Source organism: Sphaerodactylus townsendi, linkage group LG02 (genome assembly GCF_021028975.2).
Source record: "Sphaerodactylus townsendi isolate TG3544 linkage group LG02, MPM_Stown_v2.3, whole genome shotgun sequence".
In the NCBI taxonomy this organism is placed as follows: domain Eukaryota; kingdom Metazoa; phylum Chordata; class Lepidosauria; order Squamata; family Sphaerodactylidae; genus Sphaerodactylus; species Sphaerodactylus townsendi.
Window position 1 is genome coordinate 161,891,017 of NC_059426.1, and position 16,781 is coordinate 161,907,797.

The 16,781-nt window shown below is 46.7% G+C and overlaps 1 protein-coding gene across 1 annotated transcript in view; it reads left to right on the top strand.

Moving 5' to 3' along the window:
* Window positions 1-16,781, top strand: part of TECPR2 (tectonin beta-propeller repeat containing 2) — a 78,266-nt gene that overhangs the window by 18,040 nt on the left and 43,445 nt on the right. The window contains 7 exon segments of the mRNA XM_048484637.1: window positions 1,484-1,942; window positions 4,061-5,016; window positions 9,314-9,509; window positions 11,878-12,011; window positions 12,013-12,079; window positions 14,643-14,817; window positions 15,883-16,024. Of these exon segments, the coding sequence (XP_048340594.1) occupies window positions 1,484-1,942; window positions 4,061-5,016; window positions 9,314-9,509; window positions 11,878-12,011; window positions 12,013-12,079; window positions 14,643-14,817; window positions 15,883-16,024 (2,129 nt within the window).

Sequence of the window (16,781 nt, forward strand, 5' to 3'; positions counted from 1 at the left end):
GAGCACAGTACCATGGAGAAACACATCTTACCGGGATATGCCTAGGAAAACGCCAGCCGTAGATGTAGGTGAAATGTTAGGAGATAAAACTACCAGACCATGGCCACACAGCCTGGAAAACCCACAATAGCTAGATGGGTCTCAACATGGACGTGTCCCACTAAAGCTGAGAAACATAATTAGTTTTGCAGTACTTGAAAGTGTTTTTGCCCACTCACTTTATCATAACACACCTCGTTGTCAGTACACATTAATCTAGGCTTACTTTTTAGGGTTAAAAGGTAACACTTTTTAAAAATGAAAGTTAAAATTCAGAGTGTTCAGCATAACCAGACTTCTAGTCAAAGGATTTGATTGCTTTAAACACGGTTCTTTTGTGGTATTCTCTTTACCCGATTTTTCTTTTTATGCTCTCAAGAAAATACACACATCAAAGTATCTTCTCGTAATTTGGCGTCCTACAAAAATCCCCCCTGAAAAGATCCATTTAGCCAGTCATTTGCAAGCCAGATGCATCTATGAAAGAAAATGCTTATGTCAACAGGCCTCAATCAGGTGTGCATGTTTCATCCCCAGAACCTGGTATTCTGAAGATACTTCCTTCCAGCACGTGAGGTTCTGTTTCATAACTCACAGCCATCGATAGACACAACTCCTAACCTTTTTTTCTAATCCTTTAAGAAAAGTGTGTCCTGCCACATCTTGTGAAGGCAGAATATATAGGCTGTGTATTTTTTCCAGTCTGCCAAGAATATCCAGCCCATAATTCTCATAAAATGATTAGCTTTAAAAAGGGCTTGGACAGATTTATGGAGGAGAAGTCGATCTATGGCTACCAATCTTGATCCTCCTTGATCTCAGATTGCAAATGCCTTAACAGACCAGGTGCTCAGGAGCAGCAGCAGCAGAAAGCCATTGCTTTCACATCCTGCACGTGAGCTCCCAAAGGCATCTGGTGGGCCACTGCGAGTAGCAGAGTGCTGGACTAGATGGACTCTGGTCTGATCCAGCAGGCTAGTTCTTATGTTCTTATCCTGAATTATAATATTGCAAAAAAAGAGAAGACAATCGGTGGCCTATTCATTTCGGGTATCCACGTCATAATTTTATTGACCTCTGTTGCCTCTTTAATGCCTTCTTTTCTTCAAGGAGTTTGGGGGTAGTACGTGGCCACCATCTCCTTTTTGATCATGGTAACAACCTTGTGAGGAAAGTATGGTTGTGATAAAGAAAGAGGTTCAAAGGCACCCTGTATGTACTTCTGGGGCTCACAGCCACATTCTCTTGTTTATACTTTTTGAAAGCATTGTGTTCCCTCTAACACTGGGGCGTCCAACTGTGGCGCTTCAGATGTGCATGCACTACAATTCCCATCAACCCCTGGCCATGCCAGCAAGGGCTGATGGAAATTGCAGTCCATGAACATCTGAAGTGCCAGAGTCGGACACCCCTGATCTAATGTTATTGTTTTGTGTCTGTTCAGTTTCAGATGTAAATTCAAAGGCGACCTGTCCGATATCTGATTTGAGCCCGAAATTACAAAGCCCGCTCTCAGTCGTTGCATCTGTATCACTGGATCCGTTGACGCAAGCCAACCAAAAAAGCTTCCCTTCGCCCCAGACTCCTGGGAATAAAAATGGTTCTCTAACAAGAGCTGATCTAGAAGCAGCGCTGGTAGCGGAGAAATTTCGCTCGCAGAGCTTTGATGGACTAGGGGACTTGGCCAGTGACCCAAAGAGAAGGGGCTGCTCCGTAACTACTGAGTCGAGAAGCCGGAGCAGCTCCGTGAATTCTGTGGACAGTGGCTCCAGCTTCATGACCGGTGGAGACCAAGAAGGTCCATTGTCGTCTCAGAGATTCAGCACGATTAGCTCTGAAGACTTCAACCAGGAGCTCATTGTCAAACCCATCAAAGTGAAAAAGAAGAAAAAGAAAAGACCTGGTAAATATCTTGTTTGCTTATCAAGCCCTTTCTAGCCTGCCTATCGAATTTAAGGCTCCCAGTGTCTGAGGAGGTAAGAGCGGAGAAAAAAAACTCGCTCTACAAGCCACAAAATAGGGGAAAATCTCCCTTGCCCTCCTCCCACCCCCCTCCCACACACTTTCCTTAGTGAAACAGTGCAGTTTGTAGAAGCGTCCTGTTCCCTTCAGGCTGAAAACAGCATGGTGGGAACTACACTTCCCATGAGACCTTGCGAGCCCCAGGGTCCTCAGCCAGGAAGGCATAGTTCCACCAGGCCGTTTCAACCGAAGGGAACAGCCGCTTCAAGGCTGGGCTAAGGTGGGGGCGAGAGGGCAGAGGGGCAGGGCGCCATAGAGGGGTGTGTGTGGAAAACACAGTGTACTAGGTGCACTCTGGCCCAGCTTCACCTCTGATGATCAGGCTCAACTGAAGTGGCAATTGCTTGGAAGGCAAGGAAAAACATTTCTAACATTGTCAGTTCCAGAGCCACCTTTTGGTATGGAAAGTGCCCCACTATATCATTCCTTCACTTACCCTGTGTTACGGATGTTACAGAAGTTCAGTCATCTGAGACTCAGAATACAGATCTTAGCAGCTCGCCACCCTCGTCTTCAGTGTCAAGACTACAAAACTGTTTCGGCTTGGAGTGCCTATTAAAACTAGAGAAGAACTCCTCCTAAATCTTCCTCCAAGAAGGAGAAGGAAGGAGTCTCCCTTTGCCCTCTTTCCTATCTCTCCCATCCTTTATTATGTTGGGCCTGTTTTGGAAGCATCTGAAGCATCCAACCAGGTGTGCTCTAGGAAATGAAGTCCTCAGACCACCTGGCATGAGAAATTCCAGCATCCCAGGGACTGTGCTTCCTGGGTCGCATCACCACTCCAGGAGCTGCCGCGATAGTAGACAAGGGACTGTAGATGAAGAGGGAGGAGAACAGAAAGGTTGGAGTCGGGAGAGAGGGACTTAATTTGTCCAGCTGTCACTGCACGCCCAACCACAGTCACAGGGTGAATTGGGGGCAGTTGAGGGGACTTTGAGAAAAATCTATGTTAATTCCCAGGGATTGTCTTTCAAAGTCATTCTGAAATGGGTCTAAAAAGCCCTGCTTGCTACTTTTAGATCTTTATTTTTGCAATCCGGCTCAGTTTACCAAGTCCAAACTGAGCCTGTGTGTGACGGGGTGCCCCTTCTCTAATATTTATAGAGAGAAGCTTTTGTTTTTCACAGACATGTGCTTTTCAGAGTGCATTACTATATATCGGTACAAAAAAAAGGGAGTCTTTTTTTATAAGCTGTGGAGGCTTATCTGGTAAACCAGATTGGCTTGTGCACTCCAACACATGCCAGCTGGGTGACCTTGGGCTAGTCACAGTTCTTGGGAGCTCTCTCAGCCCACCTCACAGGGTGTTTGTTGTGAGGGGGGAAGAGAAAGAAGATTGTAAGCTCCATTTAGTTTCCTTATAGGAGAGAAAGGGGGAATATCAATTCCTCCTCCTTCTTCCTCCTCCTCCTCCTCCTCCTCCTCCTCCTCTTCCTCCATTAAATCTGATGTCCATTTGCACCTTCTGGTTTAAAGATACCCATCTAATATAAGATACAGACTCTGAGAAGATGAACGTCGTGCTTCATTGCAATGATTCTCAAGTTGGGAGGAGCAATCACTGTGTAGGTAGAAGTTTCTAAATTTGACCCCTGGCATCTCCAGTTTAAAAAACTAACAAACAAACAAAACCCCCGTGAATCTTAAGGAGCAGGGTTTGACTTCTGTCTTGGGCCATGGAAAACAGCTCCAGTGTAAAAGTATCCCCAGTACAATAAGGCTGGCCATGCAGGAAGGGGCTGATGGGATTTGTAGTTCCTGAACATCTGGAGAGCCGCAGGTTCCCTACCCCGGGCTAGAATATAATGCTTTATGTAGCTTCTGCTTAAATCATGGAAACTTTATAGCTTGCCAATACAGTCAAAGTGAGGGATCTCCAAGGCTCTAAAGTGTAGTAATTGTTTACCTGTTGTTTTCAGTTTGCCCTTAAATTGATGGTGTTCTTTTCACTTTCCTTCCTCATCGCCCCCTTTGATCTCCCAACTATATGTGAGCTTAGAAAATGGGCCCAGGAGAAATCCGAGCTCTCTGGAGAGTACACCGTGCTCAGAATATCAGGGTTCAACTGACAGTCCCCAGTCGATAAACGCAGACTCCCTCTCCATTGCTTCGAGCCTGATGAGTGGCGTGGTGGACAGCTTAAGTATAGATTCTCCGGATCAAGAAAGTCTTGTGTTGTTGCGGGAGGAAAACGGCTCCGAAACGTTCAGCCCGCTTCAGTCTCCAGAGCTGGGAGCTGCTCTCACCCCCAAGGGGAATGGCGAAGCTTTGGAACTGCTGAAACTTTCTCCTGGGGACAACGAAATGGGTGTGTCGCCCGCCACAGACTCCTCGGCTTCTGGCTCCCCCACGCTGCTTGCTGATGATAAAACGGACAACACTGAGAGTGGACGTGATGGGACCCTTTTGCCTGAATTTGCTGAAACCACCTCAGGGCAGCTGTCCCAAGATGAAGAGGATTGTCTCGCGTTCTGTGAAACAGAGCAGATACTAGATCAGCCGGGTCAGCCAAGTAGTTTTGTTTCTCTAAAAGACACAGAGCCCGTGAATGGCATACTGACCAATGTGGAAATGGCCTCTAGTGTGGATGAATCTTTTGGCAGGGAAATAGGAGGTGAATCCCTCCCAAAGGAGGACTCTCAGCAACCTCTGATGGGTGGAGTCCCTCCAAGCCTCCTTCATCCTCTTTCTGCCACTTCTGAGCCATGTCATGTGGAGGATGCCTTCTCTGGACAGGACTGGAGCCCTGAATGCAATGCTAGCCCTGCCAACAAGTGGATGAGCGATGATGCTGGAGCTGAAAAATCAGCCTCGAGTGATGAGGAGGATATCTACGGACACGGCCTGCCTCGTTCGTCTTCAGAGACTGGTGTGGCAGACGTGGGGGACTTCTGTGCTCCCCCGAAAAAAGCCCAAGCAAGTTTAGAGGAAGGGATGCTTTTAAAATCTGATCAGGTATGTTCTTGTATGTGTCGGTGCAGCGCAAGAAATGGAAATATGCTTTATTTACTTTTTAAATGAAGCCCTGTGGGTTGATCTAGTCCCCCTCAGTGGCATAGGAGGTTAGGAGCTCGTGGCATAGGAGGAGCAGCAGTGGCGTAGGAGGGTAAGAGCTCATGTATCTAATCTGGAGGAACCGGGTTTGATTCCCAGATCTGCCGCCTGAGCTGTGGAGGCTTATCTGGGGAATTCAGATTAGCCTGTGCACTCCCACACACGCCAGCTGGGTGACCTTGGGCTAGTCACAGCTTCTCGAAGCTCTCTCAGCCCCACCCACCTCACAGGGTGTTTGTTGTGAGGGGGGAAGGGCAAGGAGATTGTAAGCCCCTTTGAGTCTCCTGCAGGAGAGAAAGGGGGGATATAAATCCAAACTCTTCTTCTTCTTCTTCATAGTGGTTAAGAGCAGGTGTATTCTAATCTGAAGGAACCTGATTTGATTCTGGGGAATTCAGATTAGCCCCGTGGGGGCGAACCTTTGGCACTCCAGATGTTATGGACTACAATTCCCATTGGCCATGCTGGCAGGGGCTGATGGGAATTGTAGTCCATAACATCTGGAGTGCCAAAGGTTCGCCACCACTGGATTAGCCTATACACTCCAACACGCGCCGGCTGGGTGATCTTGGGCTAGTCACAGTTCTTCTGAGCTCTCTCAGCCCCACCTACCTCACATGGTGGTTTGTTGTGAGGGGGGAAGGGAAAGGAGTTTGTAAGCCCCTTTGCGTCTCCTATAGGAGAGAAAGGGAGGATATAAATCCAACTCTTCTCCTCCTCCTGCTTCTCCTCCAAGCTGACAACTAGAAGGTTCCCAAGCTTCCCAGCTAAGCACTGACTCACCAGGGTCTGCATTACGAATGTTTCCACCACCAGACATCCCAAATCAAACCACTAAAATTTATAAAAGGATTAAGAGGGGCTGAGATGTCAGAGCTTGAGTTATTGGAGCTTGCAATTCTGAAGGAGAGGGCGATTGGACGCGCCACAGCGTGAAGAGAAATTCATGACGACTTAACAGTTTATAAGCGTAGTTTATAAACACTTCGGGATGACCCAGGTTTTTTTTTCTATTAAATTGGCAGTGGAGGATTTGAGCAGTCTGGCGAAACTGCATACTAGAAGGCCTAATTCCATAATCGATGGTGGGTGTTTCTGGTTTTGATGGAAACTACTATACTCTGTCTCAGGGAAAGATCCTCTGAAGATGCCAGCCACAGATGCAGGTGAAACGTCAGGAGAGAATGCTGCTAGAACACGGCCATATAGCCCGGAAACCACACAGCACCCAAGTGATTCTGGCCGTGAAAGCCTTCGGCTGTGAAAGCCTTCGACAACACTGTTATTGTTTGTACTGTTAAACATGGAAGTTTGAAAAGAGAGCATTTATATCGCCCGAATGGCTATTAGCAAGACTTCCCTTTCTGTCGGACTTATCGTTTTCTTTCCCGTTCCTGCCATGGGAAACAAAATGGCAGACGCAACTTTACAAAAAGGCAAGTCTTGCTAAAAGCTGTCCAGGGCAATATAAGTGCTCTTTTGTTCAAAATTTGATGTTTAACAGAGTAGGCAGTAATGGTTTTAATGAAAACAGTGCTTAAATAAGATTATTTAATGCCAAAAGAGAATGTGTGTGGGGGGGGGGGTCTCTAGGACCCCATGGAGCATTTGCACACAAGGACGGTCCAGGAAGATGTAGCGAAGTAATTCACACATTTTCTGACATCTTTCCCTGATACAGAGCATATCAAGTCACAGTCAGTTTATATTGAGATTCAGAGCTGGTTTGGCATGGCCTGCCACTGCATTTCGCAAGTCCCTGGAGCTGTAGGTGGTCTCGTCCAAGTGCAGAGAAGAGCGTGATGCCTGGGCCAGAGCGTGCTTGGTGTGCACTCCTGGCTTTTTTCGCCTCCTCCCTCATTAAACCCCCTTACTTTGTAAAACCAAGCAGGCTAGGGAACAGGCTCGTTTGCACAAACCTATTCTGGGGAACCATACTTGCCAAGGTCTCCCTGGAAATGTAGTTCCCACCAAATCACTGCAACTCTGGAAGGCAACTGAGGCGAACCCTATTCTCCAGCCTCTGCCTGGTTTGTTGGCTAAAATAGAGTATTTGGGGGGGGGGGGGGATCACACATGCTCCCACATCGACAGCCCACACTTGAGCTTTAGCAAACCGAAGCAGGCCTGGAGAACATGCCTGCTCAGGGGTGTAGAATCCTACATTTCCTACCCACGCAGACCCGGGGAAATGTAGTTCCCCACCAGAGGCTGAACAGGAAGGCCTCGTTCTCCAGCCTGCTGGCTGGTTGCTAGAAGTAGATTATTGTGTGGGAAGAAGCTGTCGGAGTGGTAGGGAGGACTTTTCTCCACCACCCACTTACGTGGCCTAAAGCCCGTGGTGCCTTCGTGCATGGCGCACTTCCCTTCCCCAGTAGCTCTGCAACTAAGTCCAAGTACCCCAACCAGGACCGATCTCTCGATTAGCTTCACGAGACCTGGCCGAGATTGGGCTGCTTGCCCAGCCTCCTGGTGGTTAAGTTGGGTGTTCAGCAGCCTAACGTTTCTCTGCAAATCCTGCGTTCACAGCTGTGAACACAAGTGCTGGGGAAGTCAGCAGTGGTAGAGACATGAAGAGAGTCCATATCTTGAAATAAATGGTACTTTCCCCTCCCACATTGTTATTGTATTAACAGATGGATAAAATTTAACTACTCTGCCAGTCAGCTCAGACAAGTAACAAATGGTAAAAGGTGAGAAGTTTGGCGCCATGCAGGTGCACAGTGAATTCTACGCAAGGCTTTCGTTGTCTGAAAACTCCCCACCCCCAACAGAGCATGTGGGTTTGGCGGCCCCTCCTGGGGGTCCTTGCTCAGCAGTATTGGAGCCAGCTGGGTGCCCGATGAAACAGTGCCACTAGAGATTGGCAGCACATCTATGATGAATAGCCAGGATCAGTGGAGGTTAACTCCCTCTGTCGCATGCTAAGCTATCCCCGGATCTAAATCCAAACCTGGAGAGCTTCATGCTTGTTCCAGTAAAACCCTGGGTTCTTTCTTCCAATAACTCCAAGTAAACCAGCTGAGTTCTCAAGGTGATTTTTTTTTTTTTTTTTATTGTCAAAATTCACAAAACAAGGAAATAAAAATAAACTTCAGTTACAGAGATTTCTTCAGCTAAAGCACTGGCCATTCTTGTTCCTGTTTAGACCTCTGCTGGAAGCCAGAAGGTAGATGCTTCTCAGGCCTGGAGTCCATGCAGATGGGAATGCTCCCCACCCCTTTGTCTTTTCCTCTCAGGAAAACCTCCCTCCTTGCCATGAGGCCCTCCAAGCCCATTTGGCTACTATCTTGTGTTGGGTAAATTTCCACAGCCTTTCTGGTTTCTCTATCCGGAGATCAAAGCTACCTGTCATACTGGTGTGAGTTTGCCTGTTGGAATTACAGGATGCAACTTCCTCACAACATCTGAGAAAGCTGCTGAGAGTTGCCAACGGCTGATATCCTTGTTTCCTTTTAAACTCAGCAAAGGGTTTCAGATGGTGAAACCCAAGTGGAAGTTGAAGGGTTAAACCCAGAGGTGGGATCCAGCAGGTTCTCACAGGTTCCCGAGAGTAGGTTACTAATTATTTGTGTGTGCCGAAAGGGGGTTACTAATTGGTGATTTTGCCAATGCATTAGCACTGCCCTTAGTTAAGCTCCCTCCTCTCAGGCGAGTAGTCGCGGTAACCTTGAAGCAGTTGCCCAGCAGGAGGTGCACACCGTAAAGTGTATGGCCACTCGCGCCTGTGTGTGTTCCACTGGGACTGGCTTTGGCCGGCTGTGCCCCTTCGCTGTACCACAGCACTGCCAGGAAATTTCCGCCCCTGTCCCGGAATGTCTGCCGGTATTGCGCCTCTAGCCACACTTGAGAATGCCACGCCCCATTGGCGCTATGCCACAGTTTGAATCCTACCGCCATGGGAACTGTTACTAAAATTTTTGGATTCCACCACTGGTTAAACCTTTCTGTGCCTAGAACAACCCTGAGGTGAATTGAGGCTGGGCAAACATGCAGGTTGTCAATTAGAACTGTAGGTGCTGCTGCATGGAGGGGGAGTATCCGTTTATGTCCCCGTGTTCCTATCAAAGTTGTTTCTGGCCAATGCAATTGTTCTGAGTCGAACACCCTGCTTTTAGATCGATGCCGTGTCAGTTTACTGTCAGCTTTCTTATACCAACGAAGACACCTCACTACCATCTAACTCTCCAGTCTTTAGTTTGCAGAAAGCTGGATGGGCTACGCAGGTCCTGGCTATGGAATACTGAGCCTGGTTGTCTCCGACAAATACATTTGGTGCCTGGATTACAAAGGGTCTGGCCTGTAGCTCTTCTTTACTCCAGCGCCCGACCGTACTAAGAAGCGCTGGCAGAAGTTTGAGGAAAACGTCCAGCAGGTGGCAGTCTCCCCTTCAGGTTGGTTGGCTTTGCGTTTCTGCCTTCTGTGCCTGGAAGATCAACATTTGTACGAAAGCTTCAGTGTTGGCTCCTTCAAAAAAATTCAAGCCGCTCCTTGGTTCTTCTTCTAACTTTATTGTCTCAACAGTGCACAAAGGTCCGCCTGCAGCCCCTGAGGGTTGTGCCGGATTACGTGAGTTTCTCATTTGCAAAACTTCGGTATTGTTAACAAACAAAGCGCCCTGGGACAGATTTTGTTGGGATTTCCCTAACAAAAATTAAATTCCTGCGAGCTGGGTGTATGGATTGCTGGAAGCATAAAAAATATAATGATGCACTGGAGGCAGTGTGGCTAAGACTGCCTTTTAATAAAAAGATGTTTTCATGAATATAGAACCGTGGTAGAACCTTTGGCACTCCAGATGTTATGGACTACTGAATTCCCATGCAGCCCTGTTCTTAACCACACCTACCACGCTGGCCCATGTGGAATTGTAGTCCACTCTTTATCTGGAAATATAAGAACGCTTTGCGCGTCACTCGACTATGAGGAATCCACCACTGTGTGTTGTTCGTGGGGACCTCGGAAAAAAACATGCCATAATGCTTTTCTGGACCCCTCACAAAGCAGGTCGAATAAGTTTGACTCCTCTAGGACAAGGAAGACAAAGGCGCCCTTTTTTCTGCGCGTCACCGCACCAAGCCTTAAGAGTAGCCAGTGTGGTGTAGTGTTTGTCGAATCCAGGGTCTATGAGGCCCGGTGGTTCAAGATCCCATTCCAGCGTACCATGGTGGTTTATCCTCGTGACCTTTAGGCCAGCAGACGCACTTTTCCTCCTGTTCCAACTAACCACATTCCGGCGGCGGTTTGTTGTGAGGATAAAATGGAGGAGAGGAGAATGAATGGAAGCTGCTTTGGGGTCTCCCGTTGAGAAGAAGGAGTATGCTTCCACAGGAGGTGTATGGAATATGGAATATGCTGCCACAGGAGGTGGTGATGGCCACTAACCTGAATAGCTTAAAAAGGGGGTTGGACAGATCGCTTATGGAGGGTGGATCTATTGGCCTACGCCGTAATCTTGATCCTCCTTGATCTGGACGATTGTAAATGCCTTAGCAGACCAGGTCGGCTGCGTGAGACAGCAGCAGAAGAAGAAGGCCATTGCTTTTCACGGTGATCCCTGCATGTGAGCTCCCAAAGGCTCCTGGTGGGCCACTACGAGTAACAGAGTGCTGGACTTTGGTCTGATCCAGCAGGCTCGTTCTTATGTTCTTTAGGAGTATCTATGAATTCACAACATGAATACTCCATGCAGAGGAAGAAATTCTTTTTGCTGGTCTGCTTGAAATATATCTACACAACGGGCTTTTCTGTGGCAGAGTATTCAGTATTCTGTGGCAGAGTATTCAGTCTTTTTCATACGCATCAACCAGAAGGTGGTATAGTTCAGGAAAAGTTTTCCCGCTTGATTCCGCTGGCTGTATAAACTGGCACTCGGACTACCTGTTTGAGTTACTCCTAATTTTTGTGAAAATATCATTTAAAGAACTAATGTCCTTCCTGTAAACTTCAGCGCTATGCAGGATATAATGCTGCGGATATCTCTGCAGGCTTTGTTTTTAAGCATTTTTTTTTTTACATTTGGCATCTGCGTTGCCATTGAACAGTAGGATTTAGGGGCGCTCGAACTCCAAGCCGGATGACTCGGTTCCAGCAACACCATGATCTGAAGCAGTATTAAAAGCAATCATCTACTAAGTGGGTGTTGTTTTTTCTTTGTATTGAATTGTTTTGGGCATACAAGGCTGCTGGAATTGAGCCATTGGTCCTTCTAGCCCAGTATAGTTTTCTCTGACTGGCAGCAGGTCCCAGGCAAAGGTCCCTTTCCCATCTGGTTTTGATTTTCTCTCATATTGACTCCTGCATCTGGCTGGTTAATGTTCTTTTGAATGGCATCCCTTCCTGCACACAAACAGGTTTCCTAGAAGGCTTTTTAGTCAGCGTGGTGTAGTGGCTAAGAGCGATAGACTCTAATCTGGAGAATTGGGTTTGATTCCTCACTCCTCCACATGAGTGACACACTCTCCTCTGGAGAACTAGATTTGCTTCCCCACTCCTCCCACAGCCAGGAGCCTGCCGGGTGACCTTGGGCTAGTCACAGTTTGTCGGAACTCGTCCACCTTCCTCAGAAGGTGTCCGTTACGGGGAGGGAAAGGAGTTTGTAAGCAGCTTGGAGACTCCTAACAGTTGAAAAAAGTGGGGTGTAAATCTAAACTCTTCTTTTTGAACTGAAATGACTGCAACTCGTCAGCTTAATTAGAGCACAGGGAGGGAGGGGCCACTGAATGTGATTCTTCTTGTTTATACATGTGTGTTCTTCCTCAGGGAATCTTCTCTGGAAAGTTGAACAAAAAACCAATAAAGCCTTTGCCTGTGGGAAAGTCACTATAAAAGGGAAACGGCACTCAGTAATGCAGCTTTCATCTAGCTGGCGTTTATTTGTGTCTTTTGAAGGCGATGACCACGGCCTGGATTATCAGAACAAACGGTGACTTGTATCTGCAGACAGGTACCCAAACGAGTGGTGGTTCTTCTCCGAGAGCAGCGCGTACATGTTTGTTTCCTCCAGAATGCTGGGATTTCTCAGGAAAGTGTAGTCGGGCTTCCTCAGCCGAGGTGGGGGATAGAAAACTGATAGAAGAACTGAAATCACCCAGTTCTTAGCAGAGTAAAAACGCAAGAGTTTAAAAAGGAATTATCCTCTTTTAGGATTCTAGTTATAAAAAAAAATTGAAACACAAAATATATACAAATGCAAAGGGAGACAAAAAAAAAATCATTATTACCAAACGCATACGAAGCGCAGCAAACAAAGCTGGCTACAGAGTAACAAACAACAAAACAGTACCATCAACAGCACACAGCATGGGAGGAAAAGAGATACAGCAGGAGAATAGGGGGTTTCAAAAAAGGGGAGGAGTGAGAAACATACGCTGTAAACTACAATTCATTACATGCAAGGAGAATTGAGCTCCCCAATTAACCGTAGTGCAGCCGCTCACTACTTACCCCTGCATCAACAGAAACAACCAGGTAAATGCATCTATCTTACTCCTGCAAGGACTTACTGAAAGAATCACCAGGAATGGCAAATATTCTAACAGAAACTGCTGCCAAGTTACGGCTAGATTATGGCGCCCTCATAAGGTTCTGAAGGCAAGAGATGGGCAGAGGTGGTTTGCCATTGCCTATCTTTTTGTAGCAGCAATACAGGCCTTTCTTGGTGGTCTCCCATCCACATGCTAACCAGGGCCGATCCTACTCAGCTTTTGAGATCTGATGAGATCGTGCTAGCCAGGGCCATCCAGATAGGGCAAGCTACGGCCAGCTTTCCACACGTCCCACTCTTCTCCTTCTTGGGTTATCCGAGAGTATATTCATAGTTCAGCCGGACAGATGGGGAGGCCCAGGATGCTGGGCCAGACCATGTGAGGTATACACATGACTTGGAATGCTCCAAAGAACCTTTCATGATAAGTTCAGGGGCTGCCCAGCAGATGTGTTCCAACAAAAACAGTTCCTTGATCAGGGAAAGATTTTAGGGAAATGAATTCAGCTTTACAAGGTTAAAGATAGCTGCCCCATTTTCCTTATTTTTGATGTTTATGACAAAGTATCTTGTTTTGTTTGCAAAACACAGATGTAAATGGCTACCACATCCCTACTGGATCCTCTTTTCATGAAGTTTCTTGTGAGAAGGAAATTTTTACACCAGTTAGACTTCCCTTGTTTTCTTCCCTTGCAAGGGCAGAAAGCTTGTATCCCCTCTCAAATGATTCTTGACTGTGTTTGCGAAGTTTGGGCCAAGTGCAATCCCACAAACAAATTAGTTTGGCCCTTGAAAGTTTTACCCAAAATGTGGTTAATCATTTACCTGTAGTTTTTCTCTCATTTTTTTTTTTCCTTTTTGGATTGAGTATATTTATTATTAATTTTTAATATTTATACCCCACCCTTCCTGGCCTCATCTAGGCTCAGGTCGGCTTACATAACAAGATTAAAACACCAAAAAAGTTTCCATTTCACAATTTGAAGCTTAAACATTAACACCTAAAAATCAACACAAATGATGGTCTATTGCTGTGGTGGCGAACCTTTGGCACTCCAGATGTTATGGACTACAATTCCCATCAGCCCCTGCCAGCATGGCCAATTGGCCATGCTGGCAAGGGCTGATGGGAATTGTAGTCCATAACATCTGGAGTGCCAAAGGTTCGCCACCACTGGTGGATATTCAAAGGACCCCAGACCTACAATCTATTACATTCCCTGTCCCGACATATAGTTCCTTTAAAAAAAATTATGGAGGGGGAAGAGGCGTGTCTAAAGTTGGAAAATGCTTGGGTGTGGAGAGAGAAGATGAGCTTCATGTGATGGTAGAAGGGAGGTTGGTTGAGTGTTAGAGCCAAGGAAATTCCTAAGACCATTTCTTAGAGAACTGAACAGCATCCACAAGTTTCCAGTCCCTCCTATGTGATCTTTCTAATGTGCGCAATAGTAACCTACAGTGTGGAGCTCAACTAATGTTGAGGAATATGTTCTGCTACAAGTCCTTTATGTTTAGGCAGCATATATTTATAAATTCCTGCTGTGCCCTCACCCCAGAAGAAGAAATCTCAAGAGGGCAACCCTAGGATTCTTCATGTATTTTCCATCTTTTACCTCAACAGTGCCAGCAGACAGGCACTATGCTTTTATCTGGAGCCGGGCTGAAATAGGGTGATGCCCTAGCAAGTTACAACTTTTTCAGACAGATGTTGTCAAGGCTTCATTTTATTGGTGGCATTTGGTAGAATTAATGGTCAAAGGAGGAGTTTTGTGCATGGGGCGGAAACAGGAAACACTCTGCAAAATAACGTCTGGTTGAGATTTGCATCGAAACCAACATTATTGCAAGATAAAGTGTTTGAGGGAGTGTGTTGTGAAAAGATAGCCCACTTTATTTTTCCAAGGAAAGTTAAATAATATGGGAAGCTGACAAAAGTGAAGTTGAAAGCACATAGATTTTAAATTTTAAAATCTTCCGCAGTCTTTGCATTGCAACTTACTGCTTTCTGTTGTTTTGCATCAAGGCCCACAGTGTTGATAAGCCTAGCCAAGAGCTGTAAAGGTAGACTGTCCGTATCCGCTGTCACAGGTTGCAGCCAGAAACAATGTCGTTTGGAAATGCGATTGGCCGAGCAAGCTGAACCCCTTCTATTACCCGGGAAGCGTGAGCAGCTTCTGTCCCGAGGAACAGTGGAAAGTCAGCGATATATCATCAGGGTGACTCTGATTCCACTCAGGAGGTGGGTCTGTACCTGAAGAGATGATTGCAGAGCAGGTGAGGGAAGGGGGAGGAGATCAAGGTGAGTAGGGTGTGAAATCTGTGCAGAAGGATCCCAGTTCATTCTTTTTCCCCATCTGATTGGTGGGGTTCAGATTTCTCAGGTCTTTTGTTGTCTTTCAAATCATGTAAAAAGAGATGGACGAAAATGATTAATTGAAGCCAGTGGAAAGGAGTAAGGATGAAAACTTGATGCCTTTTCAGTGAGGTTAGGCTTTTAAGAGCATAAGAAAGACCTGCTGGATCAGGCCAGAGTCCATCTAGTCCAGCACTCTGCTACTGCTTGAAAGTGCGACCCACCAGGTGCCTTTTGGGAGCTCACCTGCAGGATGCGCCGTAGCAATGGCTGTTGCTGCTGCTGCTGCTGCCGCTGCTTTTCGCTCCTGAGCTCCTGGTCTGCTAAAGACATTTACAACCGTCAGATCAAGGAAGGTCAAGATTGGGCAACCATGAATCAACTTCTCCTCCATAAAATCTGTCCAAGCCCCTTTGTTGTGGAATTAGGTGGCTGACATTTGGTATGCAAAACCTCTACTTGAAACCCTGGAGAGCGGCTGCCAGTCTTGAGTGGACAATACTGACCTTGATGTTTCAATGGTCTGATTCTGTATAAAGCAGCTTCATGTTCATTTGATCGCTGCAGCCTGCATGCTAGTGTTGAGGGGAGGGGCCTTGACACCTGGGCACCGTGATAGAGCATCTATTTGGCAAGCAGAACATCCCTGGTTCAATCCTCAGCATCTCCAGAGAACCAAGCAGTAGATGCTGTAAAGGTGCCTGAGACCCTGGAGAGCTGCTGCTACCATCTGAGTTGACAATACCATGATGGACCGATGGCCAAGATTCAATATAAGGCAGCTACACATGTTAGCAGCTCTAACTCCGGTCCACCCAGCTGTAAATAACCAGATTGTTAAAGTGAGACATCTGGGTGTGGCATGGACCACATCTGCCCAAAAATCCTTGCGTATTAAATACTTCATGAATTCTGTTTGTTTTTGCAGTGAAATGCAAGCTCTGGAGCCGGTGTGCATTACTCTTGGAGGCCAGCAGACTCTGTGGGTCTTAGACATCTACGGAAATCTGTGGTTCAGAACTGGCATCCTCTCGAAGAAACCCCAAGGGGACGATAACCACTGGTGGCAAGTAGGCATTCCTTGTGCTTCTTTCGGTGTATGTGGAAGGGCCCTTAGTGACAGAGCACATCATTTGGGCATAGGTTTCCAGGCATCATCTGTGGCATCCCTGGTCGCCGCCATTGGAAGTTTTGTAGGGAAGCGGTCTGGACAGGTTCATGGACAGGTCGTCATCAGATGGACAGTGGAGGGATCGTAATGCCCATCCAAAGGGAAGACATATCTGATCTAACTCAGGGTCTGCAACCTGCGTCTCAGATGTTCATGAACTACAATTTCCCATCAGCCCTACCTGGCAACTGTAGTTCAAGCGTGGGAACATTGGTCCTGGAGAGCCGCAGGTTGCAGACCCCCAATCTAACTGGATATCAGGAGATTACCTTCATGTAAAAACTAGAGAGGGGGTTTTTTTAGTGTTAAGATTCATTTTTTGGTGTAAGAATCCTGATGGGAATTGTCACATGTGCAGCTTTAAAGATAACCACTTGTAAAATTACTTTATGTGCACAATATGTGTACATTCCTGGGCCTAGAGCTGCAGATTTTGTCAACTGGCTCACAAACAGGGCAGAGTCCCTTGCTCTGTCCACATTGCGAAAGCTTCCAAGACAAAACGGAGAGAGATCTAAGCTCTGAGGTAATTCCTTGGCCGAGGTGTTCCGATTCTTTAGTTTCTAGAATCTGGGCCCCTGCAAAATGTCTTCAGCCCCATCTCCAGCTGAAGAATGAAGTAAATGTTTCTCTTTTCCTTGTGCAGAATAGCAGTC